Here is a 19,116-nt window from a genome sequence, read left to right on the forward strand (position 1 = left end):
AACATTTCCAATTAAAAAAAAGCAGTGTGATATTTTATATTCTAACTACATTCACAAAACACTGTATTTGGAAATCACTGCATAGAAAGCGGTATGAAAACATATTCAGCAAACTGGTAGCAATTTTTTTTTTTGGAGGCGATACCCGAAGTTCTATTTTTACAAAGAAACTGCACGTGTGCATTATTTATATAATTTTCTTAGACTGTTATTTCATTGAGGTATTAACAGTAAAAGCTTATTTGATGCAAATATCAGGTGCAATAGAGTTAATGAGAAATATGGGGTCAGAGACTAAGGGTGAAAAAGTTGAAAAAAATACTTTCATATACCATGTTTTTGTGATAAAACTGAAATTATACTAGAAAACTGATTTTTAATATGCAAGGCATAAACATGGCAACGGGTAATAAAATCCCATGCCCATGATTCTAATAAAGGGTTTCCAAAATAAATAAAACTAAACAAGATTAGCATACAGATGGAGGAAGTCCTTTTTGGTCCCCTGCCTGAATTAGGACAGCAGACACCATGGCAGGCCTCTTGGGTGGGCCACACTTTGGCTAAAGGGAAGACCAAAGTGGTCTTATCTGGATCAGCAAAGACAGCAATACAACCGCCAGTGCAATCACCCTAAAAGTAGAAGAAAATCTTTTCACAAGGACTGAAGAAGCAAGAATCTGTCTTGCTTATTTATGCAGGTTCTAAAATAGAGATTATTCATGATTTATACCCTGAAATAGATCCCCGTGTTTCCTGTATTATTTCTACCTCTGGTAATAAACTTCCTGACAAAATTTTGTGGGTGGAATTCCTTTACTTTACCCTAAGAGTAAAAACATGCAATTTGGCCAGAACAGTACTGGCTTAAATTTGTTATCAGAGTATAATGAATAGTGCCCCCTATCCCTCTCTAGAGTATCCTAGTTTTAGGATAATTTATATGGACATGCTACTAATAGGTTACTGTACAAATTGGACACTTCCTGCTTTACACCTACTCAGAACCTAAAGGACCTCTGTTCCCATTTCATTAGTTCTGAAAGCTGCAAGTTTGCTTAGGAAAATCGGAAGCCAAAGGTGCCCATGTTATAATTTTAGATGCCACTCTGGTATGGAAGTGGAGTCCACCCACTTTCATTCGAGGCCCAGAAGGCTTGTCAGAAGTCAACTAGCTAGTTAGGAAGAAATACTTTGGACTACCAAATCTCTCAGAACAATGCATATTTACACCACAATCTCTTATCTGAGTTATCTAAGTTATTCAACTGCAAATTTGTCCAGGCAGAAAAGTCAGCTTGGAGAGACTATAAAGCTACAGCCCTCCAGGCCTGCAGAACGATATTCCTGCAGGAGCAAATTAGACTTCCAAAGACACAAAGAATTGCCTACAGGCAAACATCAGCAAAATCAACACTCCTACAGAACCACACCACCTTCAGGCATCACATTGTTCTTAATCCCTACCGCAGACCACCAAAGAAGTACAGGTAAAATTAATCACACAAGGCTGAAAGAATATTTTTAACAAAGTCGTATCCACTTAAAATCTCTAGTTTCAAATCTGTCAAATTGACTTTACAATCAACACAAGGCATTCAATCTTCGGTAGGTCACAGAATATAATAGATAATTATGTTTAAATCTAGATATAACAGGAAGGTGAGAAACAGCCAATAAGATGAATTACTAGGGCTTTCCTTCCAACTAAATTTTTTTGGAGATCTTCCTTAAGAGTGTTCTCTTCAGTGAGGGACAGGAATTAACAAATCTCTGCAGTTAGGAGAGAATATGGCAGTATTACATTAGGCACAAATTTTAAGTACTTTTTTCTTCAAGTGTCTCAAGAATTATCAAGAATTAATGACCAGTAGGATTTCTGCGGAAAAGATAAAAAAACTCAATTAACTCAAGAAGTTCCTCTTAAGAACATACCGTATCTTTTATTTCATTTGATCCCCACAACTCTGTAAACACGCTTATTTTTTTTCCATCCCACTGTTAGTCTTTAACTTGAAGAAGGCTCGCAATAAGTAGTTGCAATTTCTACATAAAAATTCAATTAGTTTATTGCAAGCTAAGTTATAAAACAAACCAAAACTCTGGTCTTAGTTTTTCCCATTTTAACTCAATAAAACCGTAGTTGCTAGAACCAAAATGAAGAGCCTCGGGCCATATTGCATTGATCAGCACTCCAAATGAAGGGGCATAATCTCATTTTCACTATTTAAGAGAGCTGTTAGAAAACCACCATTTAAGAGAGCTGTTAGAAAACCACCATTCACCTAACGTGCAATCCACTCTCACGTCAACTAACCTAACTGCAATTTTTCCACCATATCCACAACTCAAAGCTTTTTAACAGGAGCTGCAGTATCCCCCCTTTTAATATGGCTACTCAGCGCGTCGAAAACATTGGGCTTTTTCAGCTCTTCAGTATTCCACAATAAGGTGACAACTGCGGTTCCACCGACGAATAGATTCGCTTGCTCCGACTCGGTTCTGCCTTTTTACAAAGTCCGCACAAACTTTTCCCTAGATGAACTGCAGCGTCTTCCTAAAGTTAGCTCCTTTCCCAAGCCACGCGCACGTGGGAAGCAAACACACCCCAGGCCGCGCCAGGCGGGCCACGCGCCCGCTTGACCCCCTCCGTACCCCGCCAGCCGAGAAGAACCTCGGGTCCCACCTCTACCAGCAGCTCCCTCCGAGATGTCCATTTATGTAAATATGCACTACGAATGACACCTTGGAACCAAATCCCTCCACAGACCGGCCAAGGAGGCCTGCCCCTCCCCCAGCCCCCTGCCCGTGCCCCCCCAGGGGAGCCACAGACCTGCCTCCTGGGTGTCCAGCGCGGGCGGCAGCGGCCCGAACCCGGCGGGGGACAGGTGCTGGGGAGGCTTTCTGGTCCAGGGGTTTTCCTTAGGCGGCGGCGGGAGCGCCTGCAGCTTCTCGGGGCTCGCCGCCGCCGCCTCCTCCCGGGCGTCCTCCGCCGGCGAGTCCCGCGGTGGCCGGGGCAGGGGCGGCGGCGGCTCCCCGCTGGAGGGGCGGCCGGGCCCGCGTGCCTTGTGCGCCAGGTGCAGTGCCAGGGGCCGCACGGGCACGGCCGCCTGGGGCACGCTGTGTCCCAGCACAGGCGCCGGCGACGGCTCTCCCCGCGCCCCTGCGCTGCCGGCCGCCTCCTGGCCCTCTCGGTCGGCCGGGAGCGTCTGCTCCGGCGGCCGGCTCGCCGAGGCCGACAGCGAGTCCCTCTCAGCGGCCCTCACGGGCGGCTCCTCCCGAGGGTGCGCGGTGGGCATCGGGGCGCGGTAAGACATCGTCCCCTTTCCCCAGCCGCCGCAGCCCGGGAGCGCCCGGGGCCAAGGAGCCCGGCTGCCCGTGTCTCTGACGCGATACCGGCCGGCTCCGGCCTGAGGCAGAGAACCCGACAGCCCGGCCGCCGTCGCCGCCGCCACCCTCGCCCGCGTCGCCCGAGGCCGTGCAGCGCCCGGCGCGCCGCCCCTCCCCGCCGCGAACGGAGCGCTAACCGCCCGCCGGCGCGGCCCGCCTGGGCGGCGTGAGCCCCGAGGCCGCCGACGCGCGCCGGGCACCGCAGCGGGGAGCCGCGAGCCCTCACCTAGCGCGGGCGGCGGCTGAGGCGCGGCGAGCCGGCCGGGACGAGCACCTCAGGCCGGGCGACAGGGGCGCGCGCCGCCGAAGCCGGTAACCGCGCGCGGGGCGTGGAAGAGCGCGACCCGGGAGGACGGACGGGGGCGGGGCTTCCCGGCGGGAGCGTGACGTGGCCTCGCCCGGCCGCCGCCCGCGGCCGCTGACTGACAGCCCCGCGGCCCGCCGAGGGGCGGGAGGAGCGTCCCAGAGACCGCCGCGGGGTGCGGGCGGGCGGCGGGGTGCGTCCCGGGCCTTGGGGCTCGCGTCTGGCCGCGCACGTGGCCAGGCCGCGGCGGCCCGGGGTTCCCCAGGCGGAGCCGGGCAGAGGCGGGGCGGCCCGCTGCCCACCCCGGGCGACGCCTCGGCGGTGCCGACCGAGCCGGCCTGCCGTCGCCGGGCAGTGCCCCGCGGAAGTTCCCCTGGCGCTTCGGGCGCGGCGGCCGCCGATAACCCTGAGGCAAGGCAGAAAAGAAAGCGGTGCTGCGCGTGGGTGACTTGAAACCTTTGCCCGGACACTTGTTTTAGTGCCCTTCCCCGCCCCGTTGCCCACCCACGAATGCAGAGGTGTTTTTTTTTTTTGTTAAGTGCGCTTGAGTAAAACCAATAGTTAATATTTCGCCGGCGTTTTTAATTTGAGGAGATAACCCATGGTTACCAATTAACTACTCCAAATTTTTTTTCCTGGAATGGGTATGCAAAAATAGTACAAATATGTTTTGAAAAAAGTTCCGATAAGAGCTTTTTACTTGCTCAGAATCAAGTAGTAATCAAACTGATTTCATGTGCGCGTGTTTGTGAGTCCGGGGCCGGGGCCGGGCCGGGCGCAAAGATATTTTTGTGGCTGAGGGCTCGCCCCCCACCCCTTGCCCCAGGCCCCCAGTCCCCCAGTCCTCCCCGATTTCCCTTAGAATGGTCAAGGCAGGCATGTAATTAGTACATGACACCCTTCCCATCGATCATGCTCTAACTAAATTAAACTCGAGATTAATTTTTAATTTACTCATAAACTGCACTAGGGAAAAGCTACTTGTTTTCCTAAAACCAGTAAATAATCCATACATTACAACAGCTATAAGGCTTTTCTTGTTTTCAGTAATCTCCTGTCCCTAACCAACCTGGGGAACCTGTTTCCTATTAAATAGGGATTGTCCGTCCACATGTATTCGCAGAGAGACCGCCGTCTTTGCCAGCTCTGCGAAGCTTTATTTTTAACTACCATCTAGCTGCTTTTCCTGCTAGAATCAAACCTCTGGAGTCCTGCCAGTTAATGCTTGCCTCTCTTAAGATAGCCTATCGACAGATTCACTTTCGCTGTGACTCAGAGAACACGTTGTAATTTACCGTCCGTTTAAATACATGTGGATTTAACCCTCATTCGTTTGAGAAAAGGGCTCTGTGGAATGGTTTTCCAAAGCTTGATTTTGTATGGGCCTTGTAACCATGCTTGGTTCTTTTCTTTGTTGTTTTTAGGTGAGACGTCATACATGTCATCGATCGTGGCGATGTCAGCACAACAGTGGAAATTAAAACTACTGAAGTATATACTTGACGGTGGGTTAGAATGGCAAATGCTATGTTGTACATATTACCACAATGAATTAAAAAGAAAATCATACAGGGGCCTTCTCAAGTAAAGGAGCTTTACTGAAGGAAAAACTCCTTCAGGGGAACTTTCTTGGAAACAGGTTTTAGTTGCAAGGAGAGAAGATCTGGAGGGTGATTGTAAACTCAAAAGAGTTCTAGAGAACTCTAGGTTTCTTCACTGTAGTGCAGTGCTACTAACATCAATCAGCTACACTACCGAGTCTGCTACTAGTTGGTCCTCTTTAAAATGCATCCTAATAACGCCTGCTTCCACATAACAGCCTCTTGCAAACAACTTCACCTGTCTTCTGTTTGCCCTGTGTATTTCTCTCCACCCTTCTGCTCTTGTGCCAGGGAGGCCTGACCTTGCAGATCCCTAAAGGACTTCCTCACCTTCCGTGGTATGAGGATGGGTTCAGTAGAGGAAGAGTTCAGCGGGAGATTGGAAGCCAGAGGAGAGTAAGGTCATAGTCTTCATTGCCCCAGCTGGGTCCTGGGTTGACTGCAGTGCCCACTTTATTAATCTCCAATTTCCCTTTGCTCCCCAGGCCTCGGAGTAATAACCACCATCCTTATCTTGTTACCTTATCTCTGTTGGTTTCCCTGACTCTTGCCCACACCTCTGTAAATGGTCCTTTATTAACTCTCCTCAAATAACCCAGTTTGAGTTTTCCTCTTTTTTGCTACCCATTTGCCATTGCTGAACCTCCATTCTCTAACCTCATTCTACCTCGGCTGCTTACTGCCAGATTCTTTCTCTGCTGCTCAATTCACATTCAAGGAAGAAAGACTGATTGGCTCACTTTTGTTTCTTTCAAGGCAGATTAGGCAAATCATTAGCCAATCTCTGGATTATCTGCCCTTGGGTAGTTTACTCTCCGGGCCTAGAGGAACAGGTTATTTGGTTCAAAACACAGCCATAACTCATTGGGATGCGGAGGAGTGCTAGTTTCCTATAGGTATCTGTGACAGTGACCTTAATTACATTTTATTTTATTTTTCCCTATCTTAGTGAATGGCACCACACATAAAGCTGAAAAGCGAGCGATGCCTAGGACTCGGCCTTTCTCCGTTTAGGCCTGTTTGATAAAGTTGTGAGGATTACATGAGATAATATGTGTAAAATGCTTACCACAGTCATTAGCTTAGTGCTAGCTATTTTTATTGCTTTTAAATCCATAGATTTAGCCAGCATAAGACAACTTCATTTTACAGAACTACTGAGGTTAAAAGCCTGCTTTGTTTTTTGGCTTTTGTTGTTGTTGCTGCTGTTGTCGTAAAAGAGAACTTGAATCTAGAGCGCAGGTATAGATTTATCTTTTCGAAGGAAGAAGAATGGTTCTCTAGGCCCTCAGAGGTTATGAAACACTCTCCTTATACAAACTTGATCACATTGTTCAAGTGAGCCTTTAAAATATTAATCCTGTTTTTCCTGTTTAGAGTATGTTAATGAATCATGAGATGAATAAACCCGCCCTTCTCCCTCCCCAGGTGTCTCAAGGAAATTGAAGTCCCTTGCGAACAACGTACTGCTTTTTATTACCAATACCAGAGATTTATTTTCAGGCTTGTAAAAAATCCAATGTGCAAATAGTTGTATTGGATGCTAGAGAAGTTTCAAAGAATGCATTAGATATAATCTGTTTCAGAGACCTACAGTCTAACAAGAAAATAAAACTGAACCCAGGAATTTATAACTTCCTATAAAAAGTAAGTTTTAAGGAGAGCTTTGGATTTTTTTTCTAAAGATATACTGACTGTCTTTGCTCCCAAGATTCAGAGCCTTGGGCCCTGTTTCTCATAATAATAGCTTCTATTTTGTACTAAATGTTCAGATAAATACTAAATACTATTATTTCTAACCTTCAAAGCAGGGTTAGTGCTAATGCAAGTCTGAAACCCTCCCCCCATAATTTCCATTTGACCCCGCCCCCTGTTGAATACAATAACTATAATTCGAAAGTACAACTGACATTCAATTTTATATAAAGTGGGAATAAATGCACTTTTAGAAATTTTTGTTTGTTCATTTGTTTTACTGACCTGTAGCATACAAACAAAAATGTAAAACACTTTGCTTCCTATGTAAACCTAGCTTCAATTCTAGGCTGTCTGCCCACCTGATTTCTCTCCTAAACCCCTCGTAAGTAGGGAATTGTGTAGAGCTCTTTACTTTTAGGTAGGTTCTAATAGATCAGTTTTATAGAAGGAACTCAGCCAGTATAGCAGGGTTAGGTACTGAGACTCAAGTCTTCCTTTTCTGCCACACTGTTTAACCTTTGCTGTACTAAAACTTGTAATAGCACAATGATAATAACATTTAATCTTTTAAAAAAGTACTGGAATAATATACTGTAAGGTCAAAGAAACATGGCTTTTTCTCTCTTCAAAGAACCTGGATTTTTAAATAAGAGTAGGAGAGGAAGACAGTAACCTTTTCTAATTCTTCCTGCTATCCAGTTATATGTAATATTAGCATTGTCTTATGAAAACTGGTATGACAAAATTGAGGTCTTTAAATTCAAGTTCATATGAACTTCAGTAGCTGACATCAAAAAATAAACTTTCATAAAATTTTAAAAAAAGAAAAAAATAATAAGCTTTGTAGAAAAACTGAGGGAAACTTTTTATTCGTTTCTTACATATTTCATTAATAATAGAGAGGGCTGTGTGTTGGTAACTGGGCAAGGCTGTAGCCAGTCCCTACGACTCCTGCCTGCAGGGAACTTACACAGAGAAGTAGATACTAGCACAGTGGCTTTCACACTTCATGACTTGCTATATATTATTGAACCCAAAGTTTTATACAACAGTACTTATCCTTACTATACATAATACGTTCTGATGTGCTCTATCCCATCGTAATACGTTCTGATGTGCTCTATTCCATTTCTCTCTATGTATATATATATATATAATATATATATATATATAACATATATATATTACATATATATATATTACATATATATGTAAAGCTCCAATTTGACCCAGCTACAGATTGTAACCTACGGTTTTTTAAAAAATGACAGTGGTTAAGCTTAAACTAGATTACCTGCATTTGAATGCAAGCTCTGATACTTCCTAACAGTAAAACCTACATAAAATTACTTAAACTCTTTGTGACTTCGTTCCCCAGCTGTAAAATGTGAATAATAATTGCACCTATTTTATATAAATGCAGCGAGGATTGAAAGGGTTCATTGATTTGAACCCAATAGGCTAGTATATGACAAATGGTAAGGGCCAATAACTATAAGCCATTATTATTGTTACTATTATTTTTATTATTTCATTAGGGAAGACTGACAAAAAGCAAACAAAAGCAGTAATTAGAAATTAAGTGTTAAGAAGAAACAAAGAATAAAAACAGTAGGATCAATGGTCCATCTAAGGAGGTAAAATTTAAACTGAGACCTAAGGGAAAGGAAGGAGCCAGCTTTGGAATAAGTATACCCCTATGGTAAAAGAATCCTGGTATTTGAATTGATTGAAAGAAAGTACATGAAGCTAGAGTGTAGTTACCAAGGTGTGGTAGGAGGAGTTATAGCTAGAGTACTATAAAGTATAGCCAGAGATGAAGTTGGCAAGATAGCCTAAGGCAAATCCTGCAGAGGTTTTGGATTATAGCAGAGTTTTAATCTTTAGAGCAATGGGGTGCCACTGAAAGGTTTTAAGATATTTAATAATATTTAATAAGTGGTATTAAATATCTTGCAAAATAAGGAATAGAGGGGAGTAGGCAGTGGCAAAATTCAAAATGTGAAAAACATGAAAAGGTTGCGGTATTCTAGAAATGATATGGTGGTCTGGACTCAAGTGATACATATGGTGGGAGTAGAATAACGAGATTCATTTTGGAAATGTAATTAATAGGACTTGCTGATCTAATGGATGTGGAAAGTGAGCTAAAGAAAGAAATCAAGTTCTAAAGTTTTGCCTAGAATAACTGATATAAGGTTTGAGATGGAGGTTTGGGTGCAGGATCTTAACCATCAATTATTGGTATTCTTAGTACATAATTAAGTAGGAAAAAGTCGAGAATTAACTGGGTGGTATCCCTTAAATATAAAATCTAAGAGAATCAAACTATACAGAATAAACATACAAAAATCATGTTCACCCTTCTTAGAAGTCAAGGAAATGCAAATGAAAACCACAATAAGAAATGCTACAACCCACCAAAAGGTTAAGAAGAGAAAGGCTGACATTACTCAAATTGTTGATAAGGATGGAGATCAATGGAAAACACTTATAAACTAGGAATATAAATCAATACAATCTTACTTGGCAGTATCTACTTAAGTTGAACATGGGCATACCTCTGACTTAGCCATTCCACTCTTAGATATATACCTAGCAGAAATGTATGTGCAACACATGAACAAGAATGTTCATACCAGCATTCTTTATAATAGCCCCAAACTGGAAATAATCTAAATGTTCTTCAGCAGTAGAATGTATAAATAAATAGTGTTATGTTTATACAACGGAATACTATACAGCTTTGGAAAATGAACAAACTACAGCAATAACAAGAACATGGATGACTGTTGCAAACATAATGTAAAACAAAAAGATGGCAGACACAAACCAATATGCCATGTGATTTATATGAAGTTAGCTTGTACAAAGTTCAAAAGCAGCAAAATTAATCTATAGTATATAAAAATCAAGCTAGTGGTTACCCTTGGGGAAGAAGAAGGAGTTGAGAAAAAAACATAAGGAATATGATCACTTATTCATTGAAAATTACTCAAGAGATTGACTGTGAATGCTAAACTTCAAAGTAATACAGTGTAAGTCAGGGGATCATAATGGGCTACTCGTGTTTGCATAATTGTTCTATATTTTCAATTTCCTCACCTAAAAAAAAGCCAGGGGGTGGGTGCGGACTTATAAGGGTGGCTGTCTCATAAAGTTGTGAAAATTAGAAGAGTTAGTGTATGTAAGTGGTTGATACAGAGCCTTGCCCATGCTGTGACGTGCTATTGAACTGTTAGTTATTGTTACTATAGAAAGAGAAAGGAGATAGTGTTTAAGGAATTAATAGATTGATTTACCTGAGATATAAAAATGTAACTGAAGAATAAGATAGTAGAGTCAAGAAATGTCTTTACAGTAATAACTTTGAATGTTAATGGACTAAACTCATCAATTAAAAGACACAGATTGCCAGAGTGGATTAAGAAATAAGATCCTGGTGCCTAGAGAACTGGATATCCATATGCAAAAGAATGAAAGAAGACCCATCTCTCACACCCTATACAAAAGTTAACTCAAAATGGATCAAAGATCTAAACATTAGGTCTAAGACCATAAAACAGTTAGAGGAAAATGTTGGGAGATATCTTATGGATCTTACAACTGGAGGCGGTTTTATGGACCTTAAACCTAAAGCAAGAGCACTGAAGAAGGAAATAAATAAATGGGAACTCCTCAAAATTAAACACTTTTGTGCATCAAAGAACTTCACCAAGAAAGTAGAAAGACAGCCTTCACAATGGGAGACAATATTTGGAAATGATATATCAGATAAAGGTCTAGTATCCAGAATTTATAAAGAGATTGTTCATCTCAACAACAAAAAGACAGTCAACCCAATTACAAAATGGGAAAAAGACTTGAACAGACACCTCTCAGAAGAGGAAATACGGATGGCCAAGAGGCACATGAAGAGATGCTCAATGTCCCTGGCCATTAGAGAAATGCAAATCAAAACCACAATGAGATATCATCTCACACCCACCAGAATGGCCATTATCAACAAAACAGAAAATGACAAGTGCTGGAGAGGATGCGGAGAAAGAGGCACACTTATCCACTGTTGGTGGGAATGTCAAAGGGTGCAACCACTGTGGAAGGCAGTTTGGCGGTTCCTCAAAAAGCTGAATATAGAACTGCCATACGACCCAGCAATACCATTGCTAGGTATGTACTCAAAGGACTTAAGGGCAAAGACACAAACGGACATTTGCACACCAATGTTTATAGCAGCATTATTTACAATTGCAAAGAGATGGAAACAGCCAAAATCTCCATCAACAGAAGAGTGGCTAAACAAACTGTGGTATATACATACGATGGAATATTATGCAGCTTTAAGACAAGATAAACTTATGAACCATGTAATAACATGGATGGACCTAGAGAATATTATGCTGAGTGAATCCAGCCAAAAACTAAAGGACAAATACTGTATGGTCCCACTGATGTGAACGGACATTCGAGAATAAACTTGAAATATGTCATTGGTAACAGAGTTCAGCAGGAGTTAGAAACAGGGTAAGACAATGGGTAATTGAAGCTGAAGGGATACAGACTGTGCAACAGGACTAGATACAAAAACTCAAAAATGGACAGCACAATAATACCTAACTGTAAAGTAATCATGTTAAAACACTGAATGAAGCTGCATCTGAGCTATAGGTTTTTGTTTTGTTTTGTGTTGTTTTGTTTTGATTTTACTATTATTACTTTTATTTTTTTCTCTATATTAACATTCTATATCTTTTTCGGTTATGTTGCTAGTTCTTCTAAACCAATGCAAATGTACTAAGAAATGATGATCATGCATCTATGTGATGATGTTAAGAATTAATGATTGCATGTGTAGAATGGTATGATCTCTAAATGTTGGGTTAATTTCTTTTTTTCCGTTAATTAAAAAAAAAAAAAAAAAGAGAAGGGATAATTGGAGATGAAGGGATACAGACTGTACAACGGGACTGGATATAAAAACTCAGAAATGGACAGCACAATACTACCCAATTGTAATGCAATTATGTTAAAACACTGAATGAAGCTGCATGTGAGGTATAGGTTTTTTGTTTTTGTTTTTTTTGTTTTTTTTCTTTCTATTACTGTTTTAATTCTTATTCTGTTGTCTTTTTATTTCTTTTTCTAAATCGATGCAAATGTACTAAGAAATGATGAATATGCAACTATGTGATGTTATTAAGAATTACTGATTGTACATGTAGATTGGAATGATTTCTAATTGTTTTGTTAATTCTTTTTTTAATTAATAAAAAAAAAAGTTAAAAAAAAAAAAAAGAAATAAGATCCATCTAAATGCTGCTTACAAGAGACTCTTCTTAGATACAAGGACACAAATAGATTGAAAGTGATAGGATGGAAAAAGATGTCCCATGCAAACTGTAACCAAAAAAAAGCAGAGGTAGCTATACTAATATCAGACAAAATTGACTTTAAATGTAAAGACATCATAAGACTCAAGAACACTACATATTAATGAAAAGGACAATTCACTAAGAAGAAATAACAATCATAAATGTTTATACTCAATTAAAGAAGCTCTAAAGTACCAGAGGCAAACATTGGTGAAATTTAAGAGAGCAAGTACATGAAATTAGCTCATTGGCACTAGACCATCACCATGAAGTTCAACTCCTTTGTGACCTCTGACCACAGCAAAAACTGCAAATGCTACATCAATGCTCCTTCAAACATGCGTAGGAAGATCAGGTTGTCCCCACTGTCCAAGGGGCTGTGGCAAAAATACAATGTCTGCTCCATGCCCATTTGCAAGGACAACAAGGTCCAAGTTGTCTGAGGACACTACAAAAGTCACCAAATTGGCAAAGTAGTCCAGATGTATGGAAAGAAGTTTGTCGTGTGCCTTAAAAGGGAGCAACATGAAAAGGCTAATGCCATGTGGGCATTCACCTGACTAAGGTGCTTATCACCAGGCTAAAACTGGATAAAGATTAGAAAAAAATTCCTGAATGCAAAGCCAAATCTCGACAAGTTGGAAAAGAGAAAGGCAAATATAAGGAAGAACTTATTGAGAAAATGCAAGAATGAATGTATCCTGTTGCACAGCCTTGGTTTAACTGTATATTTTAGCCTAGCTTTGTGCTCCTTTGGAACTTTTCCAGATGTCTCTGGAATATTTCATTTCTATCTTGTTTTGTTATTGATAATGTGCCTGTATAAATCTACTTTTGCAGTTTTGATTAATAATTTTATGAGTAAAAATTGGAAACGTTAAAAAACAAAACTTAAGGGAGCAATAGGTATTTCAACAATAATGATGGGAGACTTCAGTACACCACCACTCTACTCTATAGATTGAACAAACAGACAGAGGATCAACAAAATAGAGAACTTAATTAGATAAATGGATTTATAACAGACATATATAGATCATTATACCCCAAAACACCTCGATATACATTTTTCTCTAGTGCTTATGGAACATTCTCCAGGACAGATCATATACTTGGACACAGAAACAGGTCTTTATAAATGTAGTAAGATTGGAATTATTCAAAACACTTTCTCTGAGTGCAACAGAATGAAGCTGGAAATCAATAACCACCAAAGAACCAGAATGTTCCCGAATATATGGAGATTAAACAACACACTCCCAAACAACCAGTGGGTCAAAGAAGAAATTACTAGAGAAATTGATAAATATCTGAAGAGAAATGAAAATGAGAATACAACATATCAGAACTTATGGGATGTGGCAAAGGCGGAGGACTTAAGTGCTCACCTGGAGGAACTAGCAAAAGAACAGCAAACTTTCCCCAAAGCAAACAGAAGAAGAGAAATAACAAATACTGGAGTAGAAATAAATGAATTGGAGAACAACAACAACAAAAAAGAAAATCAGTAAAATCAGTGGACCCTTAGCAGGGCTTACAAAGAAAGAAAGAGAGAGGATGCAAATAAATTCAGAAGTGAGAGGTAGGTCATTACCATGGACCCTGAAAAAAATAATAAAATCGTAAAAGGATACTATGAACAACTATATAACAACAAACTAGACAACTTAAATAAAATGGACAAATTCCCAGAAACACAAGAGCAACCTATAGTGACTCCAGAAGAAATAGATCTCAACAAACCAATCATGAATAAAGAGATTAAATCAATCATCAAACATCTTCCTACAAAGAAAAGCCCGCTGGTTCCTCTCGGAGCGGAGACGGCAAATGGCGGACTTCGATACCTACGACGATCGGGCCTACAGCAGCTTCGGCGGCGGCAGAGGGTCCCGCGGTAGTGCTGGTGGCCATGGTTCCCGAAGCCAGAAGGAGCTGCCCACAGAGCCCCCCTACACAGCATATGTAGGAAATCTACCTTTTAACACAGTTCAGGGCGACATCGATGCTATCTTTAAGGATCTCAGCATAAGGAGTGTACGGCTAGTCAGAGACAAAGACACAGACAAATTTAAAGGATTCTGCTATGTAGAATTTGATGAGGTGGATTCCCTTAAGGAAGCTTTGACGTATGATGGTGCACTGTTGGGTGATCGGTCACTGCGTGTGGACATTGCAGAAGGCAGAAAACAAGATAAAGGCGGCTTTGGATTCAGGAAAGGTGGACCAGACGACAGAGGAATGGGTGGCTCTCGAGAATCTAGAGGTGGATGGGATTCCCGGGATGACTTCAATTCCGGTTTCAGGGATGACTTCTTGGGAGGCAGGGGAGGGAGTCGCCCAGGTGACCGGCGAACAGGCCCTCCCATGGGGAGTCGGTTTAGAGACGGCCCACCCCTTCGTGGATCCAACATGGATTTCAGAGAACCAACAGAAGAGGAAAGAGCACAGAGACCACGACTCCAGCTTAAACCTCGAACAGTTGGCACGCCCCTCAATCAAGTAGCCAATCCCAACTCTGCTATCTTCGGGGGAGCCAGGCCCAGAGAGGAAGTCGTTCACAAAGAGCAGGAATGAGCTGGCGTCGGGAATGGGGCGTGGGGTGGGGGCAGCCAGGTTAGCCCCTGGGCTGGCTGTCCTGCAGTTACCATTCCCGCACCTGACCTTTGTCCTTCTTTCTCACAACGGAAACACAGAGCTTGTGAGTGCATGTCAGCTGTTAACAAGTGGTTTTTAGTACATTCTTGGCTTTGCTATATCTATCTAGTGCCTGTTTTGTGCTTTTTTTTTTTTTCCTTTTTCTACCACCCCTTCCCCATTTTTTCCTTCTGTCCTTTTTCCCTTCCTGCTCCTCATCTTGCAGACAGCACATGGATTCCGTAGAGGAACCAAGGCAGCCAGCAAGCACGTGGGCAGTTCTTTCAGTGAAGGTGCTGCTTCCTTTTTCTCCTTTGCTTTCTCTTTTTTACTTTTTAGACATACTGGCCAGATGCCAGTCTTTTCCTTTGATTTTCCTCAGTGTCTCTCTTTGGACCTGCATGTTGAGTTCTGTAGTGCTGTGACTTCCAAGAAAAGAACAGATGAAGTCACTGGAAAATTAAATAGCATCTTGTTTTTTTTTTTTTTTGTTTGTTTTTTTTTTGTCAATGTACTTTTTTTTTTTATTAATTAAAAAAAGAATTAACAAAACAATTAGAAATCATTCCAATCTACATGTACAATCAGTAATTCTTAATAACATCACATAGTTGCATATTCATCATTTCTTAGTACATTTGCATCGATTTAGAAAAAGAAATAAAAAGACAACAGAATAAGAATTAAAACAATAATAGAAAGAAAAAAAACAAAAAAAACAAAAACAAAAAACCTATACCTCACATGCAGCTTCATTCAGTGTTTTAACATAATTGCATTACAATTGGGTAGTATTGTGCTGTCCATTTCTGAGTTTTTATATCCAGTCCCGTTGTACAGTCTGTATCCCTTCATCTCCAATTATCCCTTCTCTTTTTTTTTTTTTTTAATTAACGGAATAAAAGAAATTAACCCAACATTTAGAGATCATACCATTCTACACATGCAATCATTAATTCTTAACATCATCACATAGATGCATGATCATCATTTCTTAGTACATTTGCATTGGTTTAGAAGAACTAGCAACATAACCGAAAAAGATATAGAATGTTAATATAGAGAAAAAAATAAAAGTAATAATAGTAAAATCAAAACAAAACAACACAAAACAAAACAAAAACCTATAGCTCAGATGCAGCTTCATTCAGTGTTTTAACATGATTACTTTACAGTTAGGTATTATTGTGCTGTCCATTTTTGAGTTTTTGTATCTAGTCCTGTTGCACAGTCTGTATCCCTTCAGCTTCAATTACCCATTGTCTTACCCTGTTTCTAACTCCTGCTGAACTCTGTTACCAATGACATATTTCAAGTTTATTCTCGAATGTCCGTTCACATCAGTGGGACCATACAGTATTTGTCCTTTAGTTTTTGGCTGGATTCACTCAGCATAATATTCTCTAGGTCCATCCATGTTATTACATGGTTCATAAGTTTATCTTGTCTTAAAGCTGCATAATATTCCATCGTATGTATATACCACAGTTTGTTTAGCCACTCTTCTGTTGATGGAGATTTTGGCTGTTTCCATCTCTTTGCAATTGTAAATAATGCTGCTATAAACATTGGTGTGCAAATGTCCGTTTGTGTCTTTGCCCTTAAGTCCTTTGAGTACATACCTAGCAATGGTATTGCTGGGTCGTATGGCAGTTCTATATTCAGCTTTTTGAGGAACCGCCAAACTGCCTTCCACAGTGGTTGCACCCTTTGACATTCCCACCAACAGTGGATAAGTGTGCCTCTTTCTCCGCATCCTCTCCAGCACTTGTCATTTTCTGTTTTGTTGATGATGGCCATTCTGGTGGGTGTGAGATGATATCTCATTGTGGTTTTGATTTGCATTTCTCTAATGGCCAGGGACATTGAGCATCTCTTCATGTGCCTCTTGGCCATCCGTATTTCCTCTTCTGAGAGGTGTCTGTTCAAGTCTTTTTCCCATTTTGTAATTGGGTTGGCTGTCTTTTTGTTGTTGAGATGAACAATCTCTTTATAAATTCTGGATACTAGACCTTTATCTGATATATCATTTCCAAATATTGTCTCCCATTGTGAAGGCTGTCTTTCTACTTTCTTGGTGAAGTTCTTTGATGCACAAAAGTGTTTAATTTTGAGGAGTTCCCATTTATTTATTTCCTTCTTCAGTGCTCTTGCTTTAGGTTTAAGGTCCATAAAACCGCCTCCAGTTGTAAGATCCATAAGATATCTCCCAACATTTTCCTCTAACTGTTTTATGGTCTTAGACCTAATGTTTAGATCTTTGATCCATTTTGAGTTAACTTTTGTATAGGGTGTGAGAGATGGGTCTTCTTTCATTCTTTTGCATATGGATATCCAGTTCTCTAGGCACCATTTATTGAAGAGACTGCTCTGTCCCAGGTGAGTTGGCTTGACTGCCTTATCAAAGATCAAATGTCCATAGATGAGAGGGTCTATATCTGAGCACTCTATTCGATTCCATTGGTCGATATATCTATCTTTATGCCAATACCATGCTGTTTTGACCACTGTGGCTTCATAATATGCCTTAAAGTCAGGCAGCGCGAGACCTCCAGATTCGTTTTTTTTTCCTCAAGATGTTTTTAGCAATTCGGGGCACCCTGCCCTTCCAGATAAATTTGCTTATTGGTTTTTCTATTTCTGAAAAATAAGTTGTTGGGATTTTGATTGGTATTGCATTGAATCTGTAAATCAATTTAGGTAGGATTGACATCTTAACTATATTTAGTCTTCCAATCCATGAACACGGTATGCCCTTCCATCTATTTAGGTCTTCTGTGATTTCTTTTAGCAGTTTTTTGTAGTTTTCTTTATATAGGTTTTTTGTCTCTTTAGTTAAATTTATTCCTAGGTATTTTATTCTTTTAGTTGCAATTGCAAATGGGATTCGTTTCTTGATTTCCCCCTCAGCTTGTTCATTACTAGTGTATAGAAATGCTACAGATTTTTGAATGTTGATCTTGTAACCTGCTACTTTGCTGTACTCATTTATTAGCTCTAGTAGTTTTGTTGTGGATTTTTCCGGGTTTTCGACGTATAGTATCATATCATCTGCAAACAGTGATAGTTTTACTTCTTCCTTTCCAATTTTGATGCCTTGTATTTCTTTTTCTTGTCTAATTGCTCTGGCTAGAACCTCCAACACAATGTTGAATAATAGTGGTGATAGTGGACATCCTTGTCTTGTTCCTGATCTTAGGGGGAAAGTTTTCAATTTTTCCCCATTGAGGATGATATTAGCTGTGGGTTTTTCATATATTCCCTCTATCATTTTAAGGAAGTTCCCTTGTATTCCTATCTTTTGAAGTGTTTTCAACAGGAAAGGATGTTGAATCTTGTCGAATGCCTTCTCTGCATCAATTGAGATGATCATGTGATTTTTCTGCTTTGATTTGTTGATATGGTGTATTACATTAATTGATTTTCTTATGTTGAACCATCCTTGCATACCTGGGATGAATCCTACTTGGTCATGATGTATAATTCTTTTAATGTGTTGTTGGATACGATTTGCTAGAATTTTATTGAGGATTTTTGCATCTGTATTCATTAGAGAGATTGGTCTGTAGTTTTCTTTTTTTGTAATATCTTTGCCTGGTTTTGGTATGAGGGTGATGTTGGCTTCATAGAATGAATTAGGTAGTTTTCCCTCCACTTCGATTTTTTTGAAGAGTTTGAAGAGAATTGGTACTAATTCTTTCTGGAACGTTTGGTAGAATTCACATGTGAAGCCATCTGGTCCTGGACTTTTCTTTTTAGGAAGCTTTTGAATGACTAATTCAATTTCTTTACTTGTGATTGGTTTGTTGAGGTCATCTATGTCTTCTTGAGTCAAAGTTGGTTGTTCATGTCTTTCCAGGAACCTGTCCATTTCCTCTAAATTGTTGTATTTATTAGCGTAAAGTTGTTCATAGTATCCTGTTATTACCTCCTTTATTTCTGTGAGGTCAGTAGTTATGTCTCCTCTTCCATTTCTGATCTTATTTATTTGCATCCTCTCTCTTCTTCTTTTTGTCAATCTTGCTAAGGGCCCATCAATCTTATTGATTTTCTCATAGAACCAACTTCTGGCCTTATTGATATTCTCTATTGTTTTCATGTTTTCAATTTCATT

General features: G+C 40.5%; 2 protein-coding genes, 1 long non-coding RNA gene and 1 pseudogene across 11 annotated transcripts in view; 3 read left to right on the forward strand and 1 right to left on the reverse strand.

Moving 5' to 3' along the window:
- The window catches only part of LARP1B (La ribonucleoprotein 1B), a 147,946-nt gene extending 144,271 nt beyond the window's left edge, over positions 1 to 3,675 (reverse strand). For 3 of the 7 annotated variants that reach the window (XR_013167537.1, XM_077140064.1, XM_077140065.1), the window contains exon 1: positions 2,834 to 2,882. The gene's annotated coding sequence lies outside the window, so the exon portion shown is untranslated. Of the gene's footprint in view, positions 1 to 2,833; positions 2,976 to 3,616 lie in introns of those variants that run through there. The other 4 variants (XM_077140061.1, XM_077140062.1, XM_077140060.1 and 1 more) reach the window with 4 other exon arrangements.
- The window catches only part of LOC143666343 (uncharacterized), a 34,320-nt gene that overhangs the window by 5,879 nt on the left and 9,325 nt on the right, over positions 1 to 19,116 (forward strand). For 2 of the 3 annotated variants that reach the window (XR_013167538.1, XR_013167540.1), the window contains exon 3: positions 5,119 to 5,199. This is a non-coding gene — a long non-coding RNA (uncharacterized LOC143666343). Of the gene's footprint in view, positions 1 to 5,118; positions 5,200 to 6,723; positions 6,943 to 19,116 lie in introns of all 3 variants that reach the window. The other variant, XR_013167539.1, reaches the window with a different exon arrangement.
- On the forward strand, positions 12,296 to 13,121 carry LOC143666118 (ribosomal protein uL24-like pseudogene; annotated as a pseudogene).
- LOC143666334 (eukaryotic translation initiation factor 4H) lies at positions 14,140 to 15,106 on the forward strand. Its single transcript, XM_077140059.1, has one exon. It carries the CDS (start codon positions 14,196 to 14,198, stop codon positions 14,940 to 14,942), a length of 747 nt encoding a protein of 248 aa, XP_076996174.1. The 5' UTR covers positions 14,140 to 14,195; the 3' UTR covers positions 14,943 to 15,106.

This window comes from Tamandua tetradactyla, chromosome 22, assembly GCF_023851605.1.
Source record: "Tamandua tetradactyla isolate mTamTet1 chromosome 22, mTamTet1.pri, whole genome shotgun sequence".
In the NCBI taxonomy this organism is placed as follows: Eukaryota; Metazoa; Chordata; class Mammalia; order Pilosa; family Myrmecophagidae; genus Tamandua; species Tamandua tetradactyla.

Excerpts from the sequence above, each read along its gene's own strand:
- LOC143666334 (XM_077140059.1), top strand. The coding sequence starts at position 14,196 with ATGGCGGACTTCGATACCTACGACGATCGGGCCTACAGCAGCTTCGGC.